A 17236-nucleotide genomic window follows, 5' to 3' on the forward strand; every position below is an offset into this window, starting at 1 on the left:
AATGAAGATAGCTGACAGAGCGTTTACATGCTAGTACGCCCAGCGGAAAACTTTTGTGGCTTCTGCCATCTCCGCTCTGCCCTCGCGGTTTACGTACGCTACTGCTGTATGTTGTCCGACTGAATTAAGACGGGCAGACCACGAACAATATGTTCCAGAATGTTTATGTGCAGACAAGCTTCCTGGCTTGACCATTTATCCTGGAAATTCGTTTGCCCCTGAATGACTGCTCCCCAGCCCTGGAGACTTGAATCCATGGACACCAGGATCCCATCCTGGATCCCGAACCTTCATCCCTCTAGGAGGTGAGAACTAAGCAGCCACCACAGGAGAGAAATTCTGGTCCTGGAAGATAAGATTATTTTTCGGTGCATGTGCAGGTGAGACCCGGACCACATGTCCAATTGGTCCCGCTAAAAAAACACTCTGGCATTTAACCTGCATACTGAATGGCCTCGTAGGTCGCAACCCTCTTTTTCATCAATGGAACGTATTGATGGATTGACACTGTTGTAGATCTGACCCGACTCTGGATCTTCAGAGCTCTTTGCATTGGAAGAAAACAAACTCTCAACAGTTCTGTATCTAACATTTTTTTCCAACGCAGACAACCGCGTCGTTGGGATCAACCGTGATTCTGGCATGTTCAGGAGCCAACCACTTTGTTAAAGATCCGTCAGGGATAAAACAACGTTTTGCACCACTTGTTTCTTGCCCTCCCCATACGCAGGAGAGCGTCCCAGTACAGAGTAATAATGCTTTTACTATTGAAGGAAATAATCATACCGCCATCACTCCGGTGAATTGGCACTGACAATCCTGAATAGCAAACCCAGGTAAGCCTAATATGGAAGAACCGTATTTAGACCCTCTTTCTCCTAACAGATTGGAGATCCCTGCCCCGAGAGATTCCATCTTGTAGTTCAACATCTTAAGTAGAAATTGTTTGGAATTATTCTGACCAGGCCTTCTGGTCTCAGAAGCACTAAAAAGCTTGAATAACAGCTTTTTTTTTTTTTTTGACCGGGACAGCAGGATAATGACCTGATCCTGACCTAGTATGACGTCGCATACTACCTCCCCGTCCAGGGGAGATTTTGAAAAATCAGTGAGGGGAATCGTCTGGAAACTCCAGTATGTCCCCCTTGGGACTCTATTCTTAAACTCACTGGTCCATGTCCGTTCCAGGACTGACTGAAGAGTATTCGACGTGGTCCCACCAGTGTGGGCTCCCGCAAGATAGTCCCAGCGACATGCGGTGGATGTGGTAGAAACAGAGGATGATTTCTGCATCTGCGAACTTGAAAAGGCTGCTGACCTCTTACCTTTTTCACCTTCCTCTACCTGCAAAGAAAGGGAAAACCGTATCCATTCAATCGAAATGACCGCTTCCTACAATAATGCGTCACCAACCGTCGTGAGGGAACATAGGTCAAGAAGGTAGACTTACCAGTGGTATCTGCCGAGATCAACTTAAAGCCATACCCAAACCAGGTTTCACCTTCATAGGGAAGATACTCCAGTTCTTCTCGGAGTCAGCCTCAGCATTCCATTGGTGAATCACCAACGCCCTCCTAGTCGAGACCGCCATGGAAGTGGCCTGCGAAAACAAGAGTCCTATATCCCTTGTAGTCGCACGGCAGTATGCTGCAATGATATAGACATGACTATTTAAGCTGCATACAACTACTCCCCCATGTGCATGTAATGCAAGTATAATCATCGTACTTGCGGACACATACTTAGAGTATCACATATCTTCCTGCATATGATCCCATTCATTATAAATATCTCTATATACATATATACCTTCCAATGCACCTATACACACATCTATCTATCATATATATATATATATATATATATATATCTCTATATATATATCTCTATATATATATATATATATATATATATATATATATATATATATATCTCTATATATATATATCTCTCTCTCTCTATATATATATCTCTCTCTATATATATATATATCTCTATATATATATATATATATATATATATATATATATATATATATATATATATATATATATATATATCTCTCTATATATCTCTCTCTATATATATATATATCTCTATATATATCTCTCTATATATATATATCTCTCTATATATATATCTCTATATATATATATATATATATATATATATATATATATATATACATACACCCACACACCAATATTTTTTGTCAGGAACAGCAAGGTCCCTAGTGACGTTGATATTCTAATGTGTATGAACAGGTACTGAATGCCAATTTTTGAGGATCTGATCAGGAAACATTATGGTCGACCTAAGAAAGATTATTCGAGTTTCTCAGGGAGTAGTAACTGGGCAAAATAAAATTTTTGCGACCCTGAGGAATCTGAGAGAAATCTATTCTATTCTATGAATATGACTCCCTCCATACATATTATCACGTCTGTGATCGTGCCACAGACCTATATAATCATACTATACATACATATTACATATAGGTATAGCTCTATCTGATATGCATCACATTATCATGTCCATATCCACCCAGTCAGATATTGTTGGTGCCGACAGGGACACCCCCCTCGTCTGCGTCTCCCATATAGTTTTCTCTTGGGAAAAATATACCTCTTCTGACATGTTGACATATTTACATGTACCAAGTACCATTAGGAGTCGACAGCACCGACATAGTCATTCCCTTTGTGGCAGAGCCCACAGCCTCAAATATGCCGACACACGTGTACCAAACACCCACCGACATTACACTGGCTATAAGGGATAGACCCCAGTACATTCTGTCATGGAAACACAGAAGGAGTTTACCAGCTCATTTCCCCCAGCGCCCATTATATAGTGTTTTTATTTCAACTTATATTTCACCAAACAACTGTGCCCCCCCTCTTTTTTCACTCTGAACTATACAGCAGTGTTTAGGAAGGACCAGCGTCTCTGTGAGGAGAAAATGGCGCTGGATAGAGCTGTGAGGGCTAAGCCACGCCCCCTCACCGGCGCGCTTCAGTCCCGCACAAATCTACATAATTATACTGGCGGTGGTCTATATTTAGTGCCTAGGCACTTCTAATATACGTATTTGCCAGTTTAAAACTTCAGTGTTCATGCTGCCCAGGGCGCCTCCCCTGCGCCCTGCCAGTGCCGCTGTGTGTGTGGGAGCAGGTACCTCAACACTGAAGTCTTCTGCCGTCACTGAAGACTTCTTCTCTTCTTTTACTCACCCGGCTTCTTTCTTCTGGCTCTGCAAGGGGGTTGACGGCGCGGCTCCGGGAACGAGCAGCTAGGCGCACCAAGTGATCGGACCCTCTGGAGCTAATGGTGTCCAGTAGCCTAAGAAGCAGAGCCTTTGAACTCACAGAAGTAGGTCTGCTTCTCTCCCATCAGTCCCACGAAGCCTGTTGCCAGCAGATCTCCTTGAAAATAATAAACCTAACAAAGTCTTTTCAGAGAAACTTCGTAGAGCTCCCCTGTGTGTGACCAGTCTCCCTGGGCACAGAATCTAAACTGGAGTCTGGAGGAGGGGCATAGAGGGAGGAGCCAGTTCACACCCAATCAAAGTCTTAAAGTGTGCCTATGTCTCCTGCGGATCCCGTCTATACCCCATGGTTCTTGAAGCATCCCCAGCATCCTCTAGGACGTATGAGAAAAAGAAAAGAATCCGCTTGTAGAAGTATTCAACCCCTGCAAACTAGTATTTATTAGAACCACATTTAGCCCATTCTTTCTTGCTTGTGGACTGCAAATTTCAAATACCAGATTCTCAGTTGGATTGCGATCACGACATTCGCCTTTTTGCTGTTCAATTATGAAAGTGCTGCTTTGGGCCTTGTGTTTGTGGTCATTGCCCTTTATAGTTTTCTAGCACACTGAAAGAGGTTGTCTGACAGTATTCTCTGTGTATTTTGCACCATCCATCCCCGGTCCTTCAATTTTAACAAGATGCCCAACATGATGCTTCCACCCTCATACTTCACTGTAGGGATTAAGTTTACAAAGAAATGGGTAGTGTTAGATTTGCACCACACACACACACCTTTTTGAATTGGGGCCAAAAAGCTCAATTTTTGTCTCTTCTAACAACAACCCTTTATCCATATTGTAGTCACTCTGATGTTTTCTGGCAAACACCAGATATGCTTGGATGTAAAAAAAATTTCTTCAGTAATGGCTTCTTTCTAGCAACCCTTCCATACAGTCCACTTGTATGACGATATCTTGATATGGTTGATTGGTGTACTTTCATTCCAGTCTCAGCCACTGACTTCTCCTTCTCGCTCTGATGCAGTTTTGGGGATGGCCTTGTCTAGACCAGTGGTTTCCAAACTCGGTCCTCAAGGAGCACCAACGGTCCAGGTTTTAAGTAAATCCATGGCTCAGCACAGATCGAAAAATCAAACTGACTGAAGTGCTAATTAAGTCACCTGCTGCCAAGCATGGATATACTTAAAACGTGGACCAAATTTGGGAACCACTGGTCTAGTCTTTGCCTGGGCGCTTTGAGGCGGCATCCATTTCCTCACTATTGGTCTATCCAAGCACTTAGATATTATTTTGTAGCATTTTCCTATCTTGTACATGTCTATAACTTCATCTTCAATTCTCCTAGAATGCTGTTCGGTCTTCATTTCCACATCTTTCCTTCTGTTTCACATTATGACCAATGATATTTCAGTAAGGTTTATTTATCCATATAAGCTGATGTTTTTTAAATATTCACAAGTAGAGGCTAATTGAGAGCCAATTGTTAGGGTAATATATTCATCTCCGTAAATTTGGAGCTTATAGCAGATAGGTTGAATACTTATGCAAGTAGTATTTTTTAGTTATTTAAAAAATAAATAATCAGCAGACAAATACTAAATTAGGAATTTCAAATATACTGTAAAGTTACCGATTCACAATAAAAAATAAGATTTTACTTACCGATAAATCTATTTCTCGCAGTCCGTAGTGGATGCTGGGACTCCGTCAGGACCATGGGATTAGCGGCTCCGCAGGAGACAGGGCACAAAAATAAAAGCTTTAGGACTAGGTGGTGTGCACTGGCTCCTCCCCCTATGACCCTCCTCCAAGCCTCAGTTAGGATACTGTGCCCGGACGAGCGTACACAATAAAGGAAGGATTTTGAATCCCGGGTAAGACTCATACCAGCCACACCAATCACACCGTACAACTTGTGATCTGAACCCAGTTAACAGTATGACAAACGTAGGAGCCTCTGAACAGACGGCTCACAACAATAACAACCCGATTTTTTTGTAACAATAACTATGTACAAGTATTGCAGACAATCCGCACTTGGGATGGGCGCCCAGCATCCACTACGGACTACGAGAAATAGATTTATCGGTAAGTAAATTCTTATTTTCTCTATCGTCCTAAGTGGATGCTGGGGTTCCTGAAAGGACCATGGGGATTATACCAAAGCTCCCAAACGGGCGGGAGAGTGCGGATGACTCTGCAGCACCGAATGAGAGAACTCCAGGTCCTCTTTAGCCAGGGTATCAAATTTGTAGAATTTTACAAACGTGTTCTCCCCCGACCACGTAGCTGCTCGGCAGAGTTGTAATGCCGAGACCCCTCGGGCAGCCGCCCAAGATGAGCCCACCTTCCTTGTGGAATGGGCCTTGATAGATTTAGGCTGTGGCAGGCCTGCCACAGAATGTGCAAGTTGAATTGTGCTACAAATCCAACGAGCAATCGTCTGCTTAGAAGCAGGAGCACCCAGCTTGTTGGGTGCATACAGTATAAACAGCGAGTCAGATTTTCTGACTCCAGCCGTCCTTGAAATATATATTTTCAATGCCCTGACAACGTCCAGCAACTTGGAATCCTCCAAATCGCTAGTAGCCGCAGGCACCACAATAGGCTGGTTCAGGTGAAACGCTGAAACCACCTTAGGCAGAAACTGAGGACGCGTCCGCAGTTCTGCCCTGTCCGAATGGAAAATCAGATATGAGCTTTTATACGATAAAGCCGCCAATTCTGACACTCTCCTGGCTGAAGCCAGGGCCAGTAGCATGGTTACTTTCCATGTAAGATATTTCAAATCCACCGATTTGAGTGGCTCAAACCAATGGGATTTGAGAAAATCCAAAACTACATTAAGATCCCACGGAGCCACTGGGGGCACAACCGGGGGCTGTATATGTAGTACTCCTTTTACAAAAGTCTGGACTTCAGGAACTGAAGCCAATTCTTTCTGGAAGAAAATCGACAGGGCCGAAATTTGAACCTTAATGGACCCTAATTTGAGGCCCATAGACAATCCTGTTTGCAGGGTATGTAGGAATCGACCCAGTTGAAATTCCTCCGTCGGGGCCTTCCTGGCCTCACACCACGCAACATATTTTCTCCAAATGCGGTGATAATGTTGTGCAGTCACCTCCTTCCTGGCTTTTACAAGGGTAGGGATGACCTCTTCCGGAATGCCTTTTTCCCTTAGAATTCGGCGTTCAACCGCCATGCCGTCAAACGCAGCCGCGGTAAGTCTTGGAATAGACACGGTCCCTGCTGAAGCAGGTCCCGTCTTAGAGGTAGAGGCCACGGATCTTCCGTGAGCATCTCCTGAAGTTCCGGGTACCAAGTTCTTCTTGGCCAATCCGGAGCCACGAGTATCGTTCTTACTCCCCTTTGCCGTATAATTCTCAGTACTTTTGGTATGAGAGGCAGAGGAGGAAACACATACACTGACTGGAACACTCACGGTGTTACCAGAGCGTCCACAGCTATTGCCTGAGGGTCTCTTGACCTGGCGCAATACCTGTCCAGTTTTTTGTTGAGGCGGGACGCCATCATATCCACCTTTGGTTTTTCCCAACGGTTCACAATTATGTGGAAGACTTCTGGATGAAGTCCCCACTCTCCCGGGTGTAGATCGTGTCTGCTGAGGAAGTCCGCTTCCCAGTTGTCCACTCCCGGAATGAACACTGCTGACAGTGCTATCACATGATCTTCCGCCCAGCGAAGAATCCTTGCAGCTTCTGCCATTGCCCTCCTGCTTCTTGTGCCGCCCTGTCTGTTTACGTGGGCGACTGCCGTGATGTTGTCCGACTGGATCAACACCGGCTGACCCTGAAGCAGGGGTTTTGCCAGGCTTAGAGCATTGTAAATCGCTCTTAGCTCCAGTATATTTATGTGAAGAGACATCTCCAGGCTTGACCACACTCCCTGGAAGTTTCTTCCCTGTGTGACCGCTCCCCAGCCTCTCAGACTGGCATCCGTGGTCACCAGGACCCAGTCCTGTATGCCGAATCTGCGGCCCTCTAACAGATGAGCACTCTGCAACCACCACAGAAGAGACACCCTTGTCCGTGGAGACAAAGTTATCCGCTGATGCATCTGCAGATGCGATCCGGACCATTTGTCCAGCAGATCCCACTGAAAAGTTCGTGCGTGGAATCTGCCGAATGGAATCGCTTCGTAAGAAGCCACCATTTTTCCCAGGACTCTTGTGCATTGATGCACAGACACTTTTCCTGGTTTTAGGAGGTTCCTGACAAGTTCGGATAACTCCCTGGCTTTCTCCTCCGGAAGAAACACCTTTTTCTGAACCGTGTCCAGAATCATTCCCAGGAACAGCAGACGTGTCGTCGGGGTCAATTGAGATTTTGGAAAATTTAGAATCCACCCGTGCTGTTGCAGCACTACTTGGGTTAGTGCTACTACGTCCCCCAGCTGTTCTCTGGACCTTGCCCTTATCAGGAGATCGTCCAAGTAAGGGATAATTAATACGCCTTTTCTTCGCAGAAGAAACATCATTTCGGCCATTACCTTGGTAAAGACCCGAGGTGCCGTGGACAATCCAAACGGCAGCGTCTGAAACTGATAATGACAGTTTTGCACCACGAACCTGAGGTACCCTTGATGTGAAGGGCAAATTGGGACATGCAGGTAATGTATGTACAGGTTCAAAGATTTCAGATTTAGAATAGGTCTTACCGAGCCGTCCGGCTTCGGTACCACAAATAGTGTGGAATAATACCCCTTTCCCTGTTGTAGGAGGGGTACCTTGACTATCACCTGCTGAGAATACAGCTTGTGAATGGCTTCCAATACCGTCGCCCTGTCTGAGGGAGACGTTGGCAGAGCAGACTTTAGGAACCGGCGAGGGGGAGACTTCTCGAATTCCAACCTGTAACCCTGAGATACTACCTGCAGGATCCAGGGGTCCACCTGTGAGTGAGCCCACTGTGCGCTGAAATTCTTGAGTCGACCCCCCACCGCCCCTGAGTCCGCTTGTAAAGCCCCAACGTCATGCTGAGGGCTTTGCAGAAGCCGGGGAGGGCTTCTGCTCCTGGGAGGGAGCTGCTTGGTGCACTCTCTTACCCTTTCCTTTGCCTCGGGGCAGATATGACTGTCCTTTTGCCCTCTTGTTCTTATAGGAACGAAAGGACTGCGGCTGAAAAGACGGTGTCTTTTTCTGTTGGGAGGGGACCTGAGGTAAAAAGGTGGATTTCCCGGCAGTTGCCGTGGCCACCAAATCCGATAGACCGACCCCAAATAATTCCTCCCCTTTATACGGCAATACTTCCATATGCCGTTTGGAATCCGCATCACCTGACCACTGTCGCGTCCATAAACTTCTTCTGGCAGATATGGACATCGCACTTACTCTCGATGCCAGAGTGCAAATATCCCTCTGAGCATCTCGCATATAAAGAAAAGCATCCTTTAATTGCTCTATAGTCAATAAAATACTGTCCCTATCCAGGGTATCAATATTTTCAGTCAGGGAATCCGACCAAACCACCCCAGCACTGCACATCCATGCAGAGGCGATGGTTGGTCGCAGTATAACACCAGTATGAGTGTATATACTTTTCAGGGTAGTTTCCAGCCTCCTATCAGCTGGATCCTTGAGGGCGGCCGTTTCAGGAGACGGTAACGCCACTTGTTTTGATAAGCGTGTGAGTGCCTTATCCACCCTAGGGGGTGTTTCCCAGCGCGCCCTAACCTCTGGCGGGAAAGGATATAATGCCAATAACTTCTTTGAAATTAGCAGTTTTCTATCGGGGTTAACCCACGCTTCATCACACACTTCATTCAATTCCTCTGATTCAGGAAAAACTACAGGTAGTTTTTTCAGACCCCACATAATACCCCTTTTTGTGGTACTTGCAGTATCAGAGATATGCAAAGCCTCCTTCATTGCCGTGATCATATAACGTGTGGCCCTACTGGAAAATACGTTTGTTTCTTCACCGTCGACACTAGATTCGGTGTCCGTGTCTGGGTCTGTGTCGACCGACTGAGGTAAAGGGCGTTTTACAGCCCCTGACGGTGTCTGAGACGCCTGGACAGGTACTAACTGGTTTGCCGGCCGTCTCATGTCGTCAACTGATTTTTGTAACGTGCTGACATTATCACGTAATTCCATAAACAAAGCCATCCATTCCGGTGTCGACTCCCTAGGGGGTGACATCACCATTACCGGCAATTGCTCCGCCTCCACACCAACATCGTCCTCATACATGTCGACACACACGTACCGACACACAGCAGACACACAGGGAATGCTCTTATCGAAGACAGGACCCCACTAGCCCTTTGGGGAGACAGAGGGAGAGTTTGCCAGCACACACCCAAGCGCTATAAATATATAGGAACAACCCTACAGAAGTGTTGTTTCCTTTATAGCAGCTTAATATATCAATATCGCCAAAAAAGTGCCCCCCCTCTCTGTTTTTTTACCCTGTTTCTGTAGTGCAGTGCAGGGGAGAGTCCTGGGAGCCTTCCTCGCAGCGGAGCTGTGCAGGAAAATGGCGCTGTGTGCTGAGGAGATAGGCCCCGCCCCCTATTTCGGCGGGCTCTTCTCCCGATGTTTGTGAGACCTGGCAGGGGTTAAATACATCCATATAGCCCCAGGGGCTATATGTGATGTATTTTTAGCCAGAACAAGGTATTATCATTGCTGCCCAGGGCGCCCCCCCCCCAGCGCCCTGCACCCTCAGTGACCGCTGGTGTGAAGTGTGCTGACAACAATGGTGCACAGCTGCAGTGCTGTGCGCTACCTCATGAAGACTGAAAAGTCTTCTGCCGCCAGTTTCTGGACCTCTTCACTTTTCGGCATCTGCAAGGGGGTCGGCGGCGCGGCTCCGGGACCGGACTCCATGGCTGGGCCTGTGTTCGATCCCTCTGGAGCTAATGGTGTCCAGTAGCCTAAGAAGCCAATCCATCCTGCACGCAGGTGAGTTCACTTCTTCTCCCATAAGTCCCTCGTTGCAGTGAGCCTGTTGCCAGCAGGACTCACTGAAAATAAAAAACCTAATAACTTTTTCTAAGCAGCTCTTTGGGAGAGCCACCTAGATTGCACCCTGCTCGGACGGGCACAAAAACCTAACTAAGGCTTGGAGGAGGGTCATAGGGGGAGGAGCCAGTGCACACCACCTAGTCCTAAAGCTTTTATTTTTGTGCCCTGTCTCCTGCGGAGCCGCTAATCCCATGGTCCTGACGGAATCCCAGCATCCACTAGGACGTCAGAGAAATACTGTCTGATCTGTGCATTACAAATGTTATTTGTAATGCAGCCAAATCAGTTGACTTTTTAGGAGGTTGCAGTTTTTTGCAAGCCACTGTATAATTGTTCTAATAGAAAGCACCTATTCCAGCAAAGTGTCAAACACATTTTGCACTAAAATGCTTAGCCAAAGACAGATTAGTCAATTATTATTGTGAAAGATTTGCAAAGTACCAAAGTGCAACGTGAATGTAGCAGGAAAAAGAAAGGCTACAGAAGAGTGTGAGCACACCATCTAGTGGGAAATGGACATAGCGGATATATGATGAGCAAGTGTGGTGCAGTGAGGGTGTACCAGTTTGGGAATTATGGGGCAGACTGTACAATTAAGTGAGGACATCGCCGAGTCCAGTTCCGGGGGCTGCCACGCATTTAACCAACACAAGCAGATTTTGCTCGTAGCCTACGGAAGTGCCATCAGATTCAGCCTACAGTAATAGGCAGATGGTTTTCAAGGTGTTTAATAGAGCCTAATATGGCATGGTAGAGAAGTCTATGGGAGAAATGAAATTGTTGTTTACACAGCACATATTAATGGACACCCCAACAGAGCAATTAAATTGTTCAAGGCTCCCATTAATTATCCCGCTTGTCGTGCCCAAATACACTGGACTAAGCAGAGTATAGAAGCTAAATCAGTCTAAACTCCTGGCTAGGACACCTAAACCATAGCTTTTTCACACATTTCTGCTTCCTACCTCAGGAGGAGAAATGTGTTCTCCTGTGACACTCCAAAATGGAGTAACAGTTTCATTGCTCTGTTGGGTGCCCACTAGTTGCAGCCACAGGGAAAACAACTGAATCGCCCCACATAATTGAATAGAAGCACAGGAGAAGCATTATGTGGAAGTGAGGTGGCATGCCATTGGTCAGAGACAGATCTGGGGGATGTGCATGAGTGTATCAAGTGAGGGCTTTGTAGGCAAGTGGGGAATTTAAATTGTATTCTAGAGGTTATGGGCACACAGTGTGGTGATTAGATAAGTGGAAGCAGAAATAGTTGTGACAGGGGAATGCCAGATAGGAAGACGCTTATGATGTAAGCTTAGGGGAGAATGTACCAGATGTACATCTGTGTACTGCATCTTGAAGGCCAATGGTGTGAATGATGTGCAGGAGAAAGAAGTGACAAACGAGGTTGAAAGCAACAGAAAGGAACACAAGAAGAATGACACAGCTAAATCACTTTCAAAAGGCCAGTCTCAGTGAAAAAGAGGTAAATCTATATCAAAGGGGCAGGTAGTGGGACGAGATGATAAAAGACGTAGAGAGACATCCCACTCCACTATGGGGACTGAACAGAGAGTGGACTTGGTAATCTAGGAGAAGGTGCTAGAGAGATAGGATCTGGGATCAAGAAATATGCAGCCACATGATATGGATTTTAGTTTGAGGACCTAAAATAAGTCATGGACTAAATGCAGACAGGGGAGGTGGGCAAATGTTGAAAGCGGCAAAGAGATATCCAGAGTTTACGAGAGTAGGCAGATGTTGAAAAGTGAAATGGGTTTGCTGGGTAAGTGAAAGGGAAGTGCTGTAAAAGAAAAGGATGAATTTACAGTGAATATTGCCAGCGTTTGAGAATTGCTTCCCCTGACCAGGTCCATTTCATGTGCCATATATGAGATCGGATCGCTGAAAATTGCAGGCCTGATTCGTTGGCAGCCAGTCATAAAAACAGCAAGTAACTTTGCAGCTGGGCAAAACCACGGTGCACTGCATATGGGGCAGATTTAAAATGTAGAGAGATTTAGATTTGGGAGGTGTGTGTACTAACGCACATCTAAATAGCAGTGTAGAAATAAAGCAGCCCAATATGTGTGTATGTGTTACATTGAAAAGCAGCCAGTAATCACCATGCACACAAAAATAATTAATGTATTTGCACCCCTTGCAATGCAACATGATTTGTTCTGGGGAAACGTTGCTTGCTTTTTTTTTTTTTTGCATTACTGTTGTCTCAGAAACAGCTCCTGTATGTGGTGGAAGGAGATGCACTGCTAAAGGATGAAGGGACTGTCCTGTTTTAGAATCAAATAGCAGGGCAGTTATAAAAGAATAGGACTAGTTTTAGTGGACGTAAGTAGCGGATTGAATCAAGAGCATTACATGTTGCCAAGTGGATTTGGGTGCACCTGGTAATATGAGGTAAGGGAAGGCTGAAGTAAAAGGAAGCTGTAGATGGAGAGTGAGAAGGCAGCGTCAAACAAGCTAAAAATGGAATAAAAGGAGGAGTGATCAAGCGATGACAAAAAGAAGTCAAATGTACAAGTCCAGAGCGGGAATAAGTGAAAGATTCTGTGTGGCAGCAAAGACCAATACAATTTAGCATGTCTGCAGCATGGTACACTTGCATACAGCAGTCACTCCATCTCTATTTACTGAACAGAATCCAACATTGTGAGCATGTCGGCAGCTCCATTTAATCAGCACAGGAGACCGGTGTATCTTGAGACACCTATGAGCGTGATAGAGGCAACACAGCTTCATCAGTACTACCAGGATAGACAGTGGAATCGGACACTGCTAATATACATGTGAGATCAGTCCTGTCTAGAGACTTTGAATAAATATGTACAGGTATATGAACTTTGATTCTCTGCCCCATTCAATTCTGTTGAATACACCTTGGAACATTAACTCTTTTCTACAGTTTTAGCACCAAGTCTCGAAATTGATATCTTTATAGCCTACAAAAGGGGACATCATTCTCAAGTTTTATGTTTATGTATATATTTATTCTTTGCTACAAGGATGTTATACATGCATAATCTATTAAACATTGCATTATATAATAACCATTAAACTATCCAAAACATTTATCATTTATAGTTTGTGTATCATTTATACAGCTATAGATACTTAGCGCCATTTATTACCAGTTATTTTTTTGTTTTTACATTCGAAAGCCCACACCCCTCTTATAAGCTGGCAGCTAAAATGGGTCTACATATAAGATACATCATAATACAAAACACCAGGGGTTCTCAAACTGTGTGCTGTGGCACCCTGGGTGCCGAAGGACACTTGTAGGGGTGGCTTGGATTGGTGGTCCAGGACCAATTTAAACTATTTATTGTCAATATAATAGGCAAAACTAGTGCTTGTGGCTGGCAATCATAAAAAATATGCACAAATAGAAGCAAATATTGTCCCTCACCAAACAACTGAAACTAAGGATTACATATAAACATAATAGACTTCAGTTAATATTTTTTTCTACATTTCTAAAAAAAAAACAAAAAAAAAAAACTTTCGGCCTAAGGGTGCCGTGAAAAAAATTCTGATACTCGAGGGCGCCATGACTTCAAGAAGTTTGGGAACACACTATATACATCTAAAGGCAGAGCCACAATGGACGACATGAACGATATCGTTCATTATTTTCCCTTGAACTTCCCGGACTCCTGCATGAACGAGATAGAGCGGCCACACGGAGCGATTTTATGAATGACTGAACGAGGGACAGACGTCAGACTACCTAGTTTACAACCTGCGGGAGCACGCATCGTTCATTGTTTGCACCGGCCACACTGGGCGACATTTTAAACTATGTCACTCAGAAGGGTGAAAATGAGCGACATAGGTTTAAAATATCTTCCAGTGTGGCACTGCCTTAAGGGGGACATTTACTGAGCAGTGATAAGAGCGGAGAAGTGAGCCAGTGGAGAAATTGTCCCATCAACCAATCAGCAGCTCTATCATTTTATAGTATGCAAATTATAGATGTTACTTCAGTGCTGATTGGTTGACATGGGCACTTCTCCACTGGCTCACTTCTCCGCTCTTATCACTGCTTAGTAAATGTCCCCCTAAGTCACCTACCATATTAATTTGAAATGTTAAAACATACTACACTTAAATGAAAATATACTGAGCACTTTTTCCTTCTGCCTAATGAAAGCGGTAATTAAGTTGTGGGAGAATAAAGCTCATCCCTGGACACACATCTAAAAAGTATCGCACTGCAAGACGATAAATATTTTGAAACAGATGGATCACAGACTTTTTTATAATGCAAGTAGTATTTATTAAATTCTGCGTATCAAGGCAGTGAGACTACGTTTTATTTTAAATTCATAAAAAGCCCTGATCGAATCATGTCCATTAAAGATTTTTCTTTAGGTGTAGTCCACATGGGTCTTCAACACATGTGAAAGCTCTAACCCTGTTTAATATTTATTTATGATATTCTGCAGCCCAAAGAATATTTAGTCATTCATATCAGTCCCTCCCACAGTGGAGTTAATAATCTTTATTCTATGCCATAAATGCACATACATAGGGTTCTTGTGAGAAGCCAATTAACCTACCTTTTGCATTGTAGTAGGAAACCCACACAAGCATTGGGAGATCTTAAGGGGGGTACTCACGGAGCGATAATCTAATCAATCTGACTAGATTGCTTAGATTTTAAGCATGATCTATCCGTGTGTATCCCCCACAGCGATAGCAAAGCGGGTGCTAGATTGGCCGGCATGCAGTCTCAATCTAACAGGTAGCTCATTTCACCCGCTGGGTGAAATGAGCGGCCCCGCCGTCGTCCCACCTGCACACTCAGCACACATCACGCTGTGCTGAGCGGGGGGAGAGATATGTGCTGAGCGGTTCGCTCAGCACACATCTCTACCCACATCTGCCCATGAATAAGGGCCTTTAAAACGCCACACTGATAGACCCTTGCTGGGAATCAAACCCAGGATCTCAGTGCTGTGTGGTACAAGCTAATCTTTGCCCCACTGTGCTGCCTAACAATTGCCACCGTTTTCACTTGTGCTTCATATCTTGTTCCATGGTTTGTATGTACTGTGGGTAAATGCATTGGGAAAGCCTACAATGGTCATATAACTGCTAGTAAAAACACAAACACAGAATCACTTGATAGCTTTTTGTAATATAAAAAAAAATTGAAGTGAAATTATAATAAGTGGCCAAACTATAGTCATACTATACAGAATTGTTCCAAGAAAAGAAGAAAATGTTTTACTTGCCAATTGAGCACCCACTTGCTTTCTATGCTAGCTGGTCCTTTGATGCACTGGCTACTGCAGCCCTGCATGACATTTAGTACATTTACAATTCAAAAATTAAAATAATTCCTTATAAAAGCACATTTTTATTAAAATTCCTAACAAGAAGTTTTAGTTCCTTCTTTAAATAATATTTAATATGCTCATTTGTGGTATCTGGGAGGTTTTGTTTCAGAAAAAATATAAATTCATGAGCTTTAATTTCAGTAACCAACACATGGCACAACTAGAACTCACCGCTCCTGTCTTCCATCACAGGGGCACCAGGGGGGAAGAGGCACTGCAGGGTCCTGCTCCAATAGGGTCCTGAGAAAAGAAAAGGAAAGCGTGTAATGCACAACACAGCAGTACATACTATTCCACAGCGAGCACAGCAAGGATCAGGCAGCATCCTGTGAGCAAATGTGTGTTCAAATAATAAGAGACGTTAAACATTAATTGCAATGATAGAATTAGAAAGTAGCCCTGTAGCAAACTTGTAAATAGTAACATTGCCAGTCTCCAGGATTTTTTTTTTAACCATATAATAGACAGCAGTACACAAGTTTTCAACAACAAAAAATGCTTTACACAATCTCTAAAACAGAATGGCTAAATGCCCTGGACAGTGCAATACAAGTAGTGTGTTGCTCACCATGTCCACATGCAGACTAGAATCTCTCAGACAAGGCTTTATAAAAATGCTATGTGCGTTTTCAGGAAGGGTGGTGGCTAATTAAAAGCCTTGGAGGTCAACATTCATCCATTAGGCTGCTAAATGGACTGATCTTCCTGCTGCCACCAGACTACAAAGCATAATTATCCATTACATGTATACTTCGCATTGTTCTGCTGTTACAATGTGTACAAATCCTAACGGGCTTGTTGTCATCAACACTCAAGGTCTTTCAAGCTCTACAATAATAAATTGCAAAGCATGGTAAAAGCAACACCTTGCAACCTAGACAGAGTGAGCAATGTTATGGGATATTGTTCTAGGGCATTTCATAGAAGTAGCAGTTTATGGAAAAAGAATGACAGAAAAAAAACTGAACAAGCTGACAGGAAATTCAGATAAAATATGGAGTGCAAGTCTAGGCCCGAACACAGGTAACAAACACACTGCATACTGCTCTCTCCACCAACTAATACAGATAGTAGCAAAACCATAAATACAAGGTGACATATAACTCACAGTTCCTAGAAAAGCCTACACAACCTATGAAATTGCATGTGTCAAATGCAAATCCGGCAATCAAGAAAAATCACAAAAAGACCTTCTTCCACCTTTGATGCAAAAAAGGAGATTTATGGTAGACTAACCATAGTTAAGTCTCTTTCGGCGAGGTACACTGGGTTCCACAGGGAATACATCGGGGTGTAGAATTGGATCTTGATCCAGAGGCACCAATAGGCTAAAGCTTTGACTGTTCCCAGGATGCATTGCATGGCCTCCTCTATAATCCCGCCTCCGGACACTGGAGCTCAGTTTCGTTAACCAGTCCAATGCAGTAGCAGGTAAAAGAGAAGGCAGTCACATAGAACCACATTTTCACGACAGGAGAAGGGACCAGCGGCTAATGCCACACAAACCCAAAGAAGCTAAGTGCCTCAGGGTGGGCGCCCTGTGGAACCCAGTTTACCTCGCAAAAAGAAAATTAACTATGGTAAGTCTACCATAAATTTCCTTTTTTGC

The 17236-nt window shown here is 44.2% G+C and overlaps 1 protein-coding gene across 7 annotated transcripts in view; it reads right to left on the bottom strand.

The window, feature by feature from the left end:
* Positions 1 to 17236, bottom strand: part of PHACTR4 (phosphatase and actin regulator 4) — a 177351-nt gene that overhangs the window by 88992 nt on the left and 71123 nt on the right. For 5 of the 7 annotated variants that reach the window (XM_063954686.1, XM_063954683.1, XM_063954680.1 and 2 more), the window contains one exon: positions 15799 to 15867. In XM_063954686.1, coding sequence (XP_063810756.1) covers positions 15799 to 15814 — 16 coding nt within the window. In that variant the 5' untranslated portion in view covers positions 15815 to 15867. Of the gene's footprint in view, positions 1 to 15522; positions 15585 to 15798; positions 15868 to 17236 lie in introns of those variants that run through there. The other 2 variants (XM_063954685.1, XM_063954684.1) reach the window with 1 other exon arrangement.

This window comes from Pseudophryne corroboree, chromosome 2 (genome assembly GCF_028390025.1).
Source record: "Pseudophryne corroboree isolate aPseCor3 chromosome 2, aPseCor3.hap2, whole genome shotgun sequence".
Lineage (NCBI taxonomy): Eukaryota > Metazoa > Chordata > Amphibia > Anura > Myobatrachidae > Pseudophryne > Pseudophryne corroboree.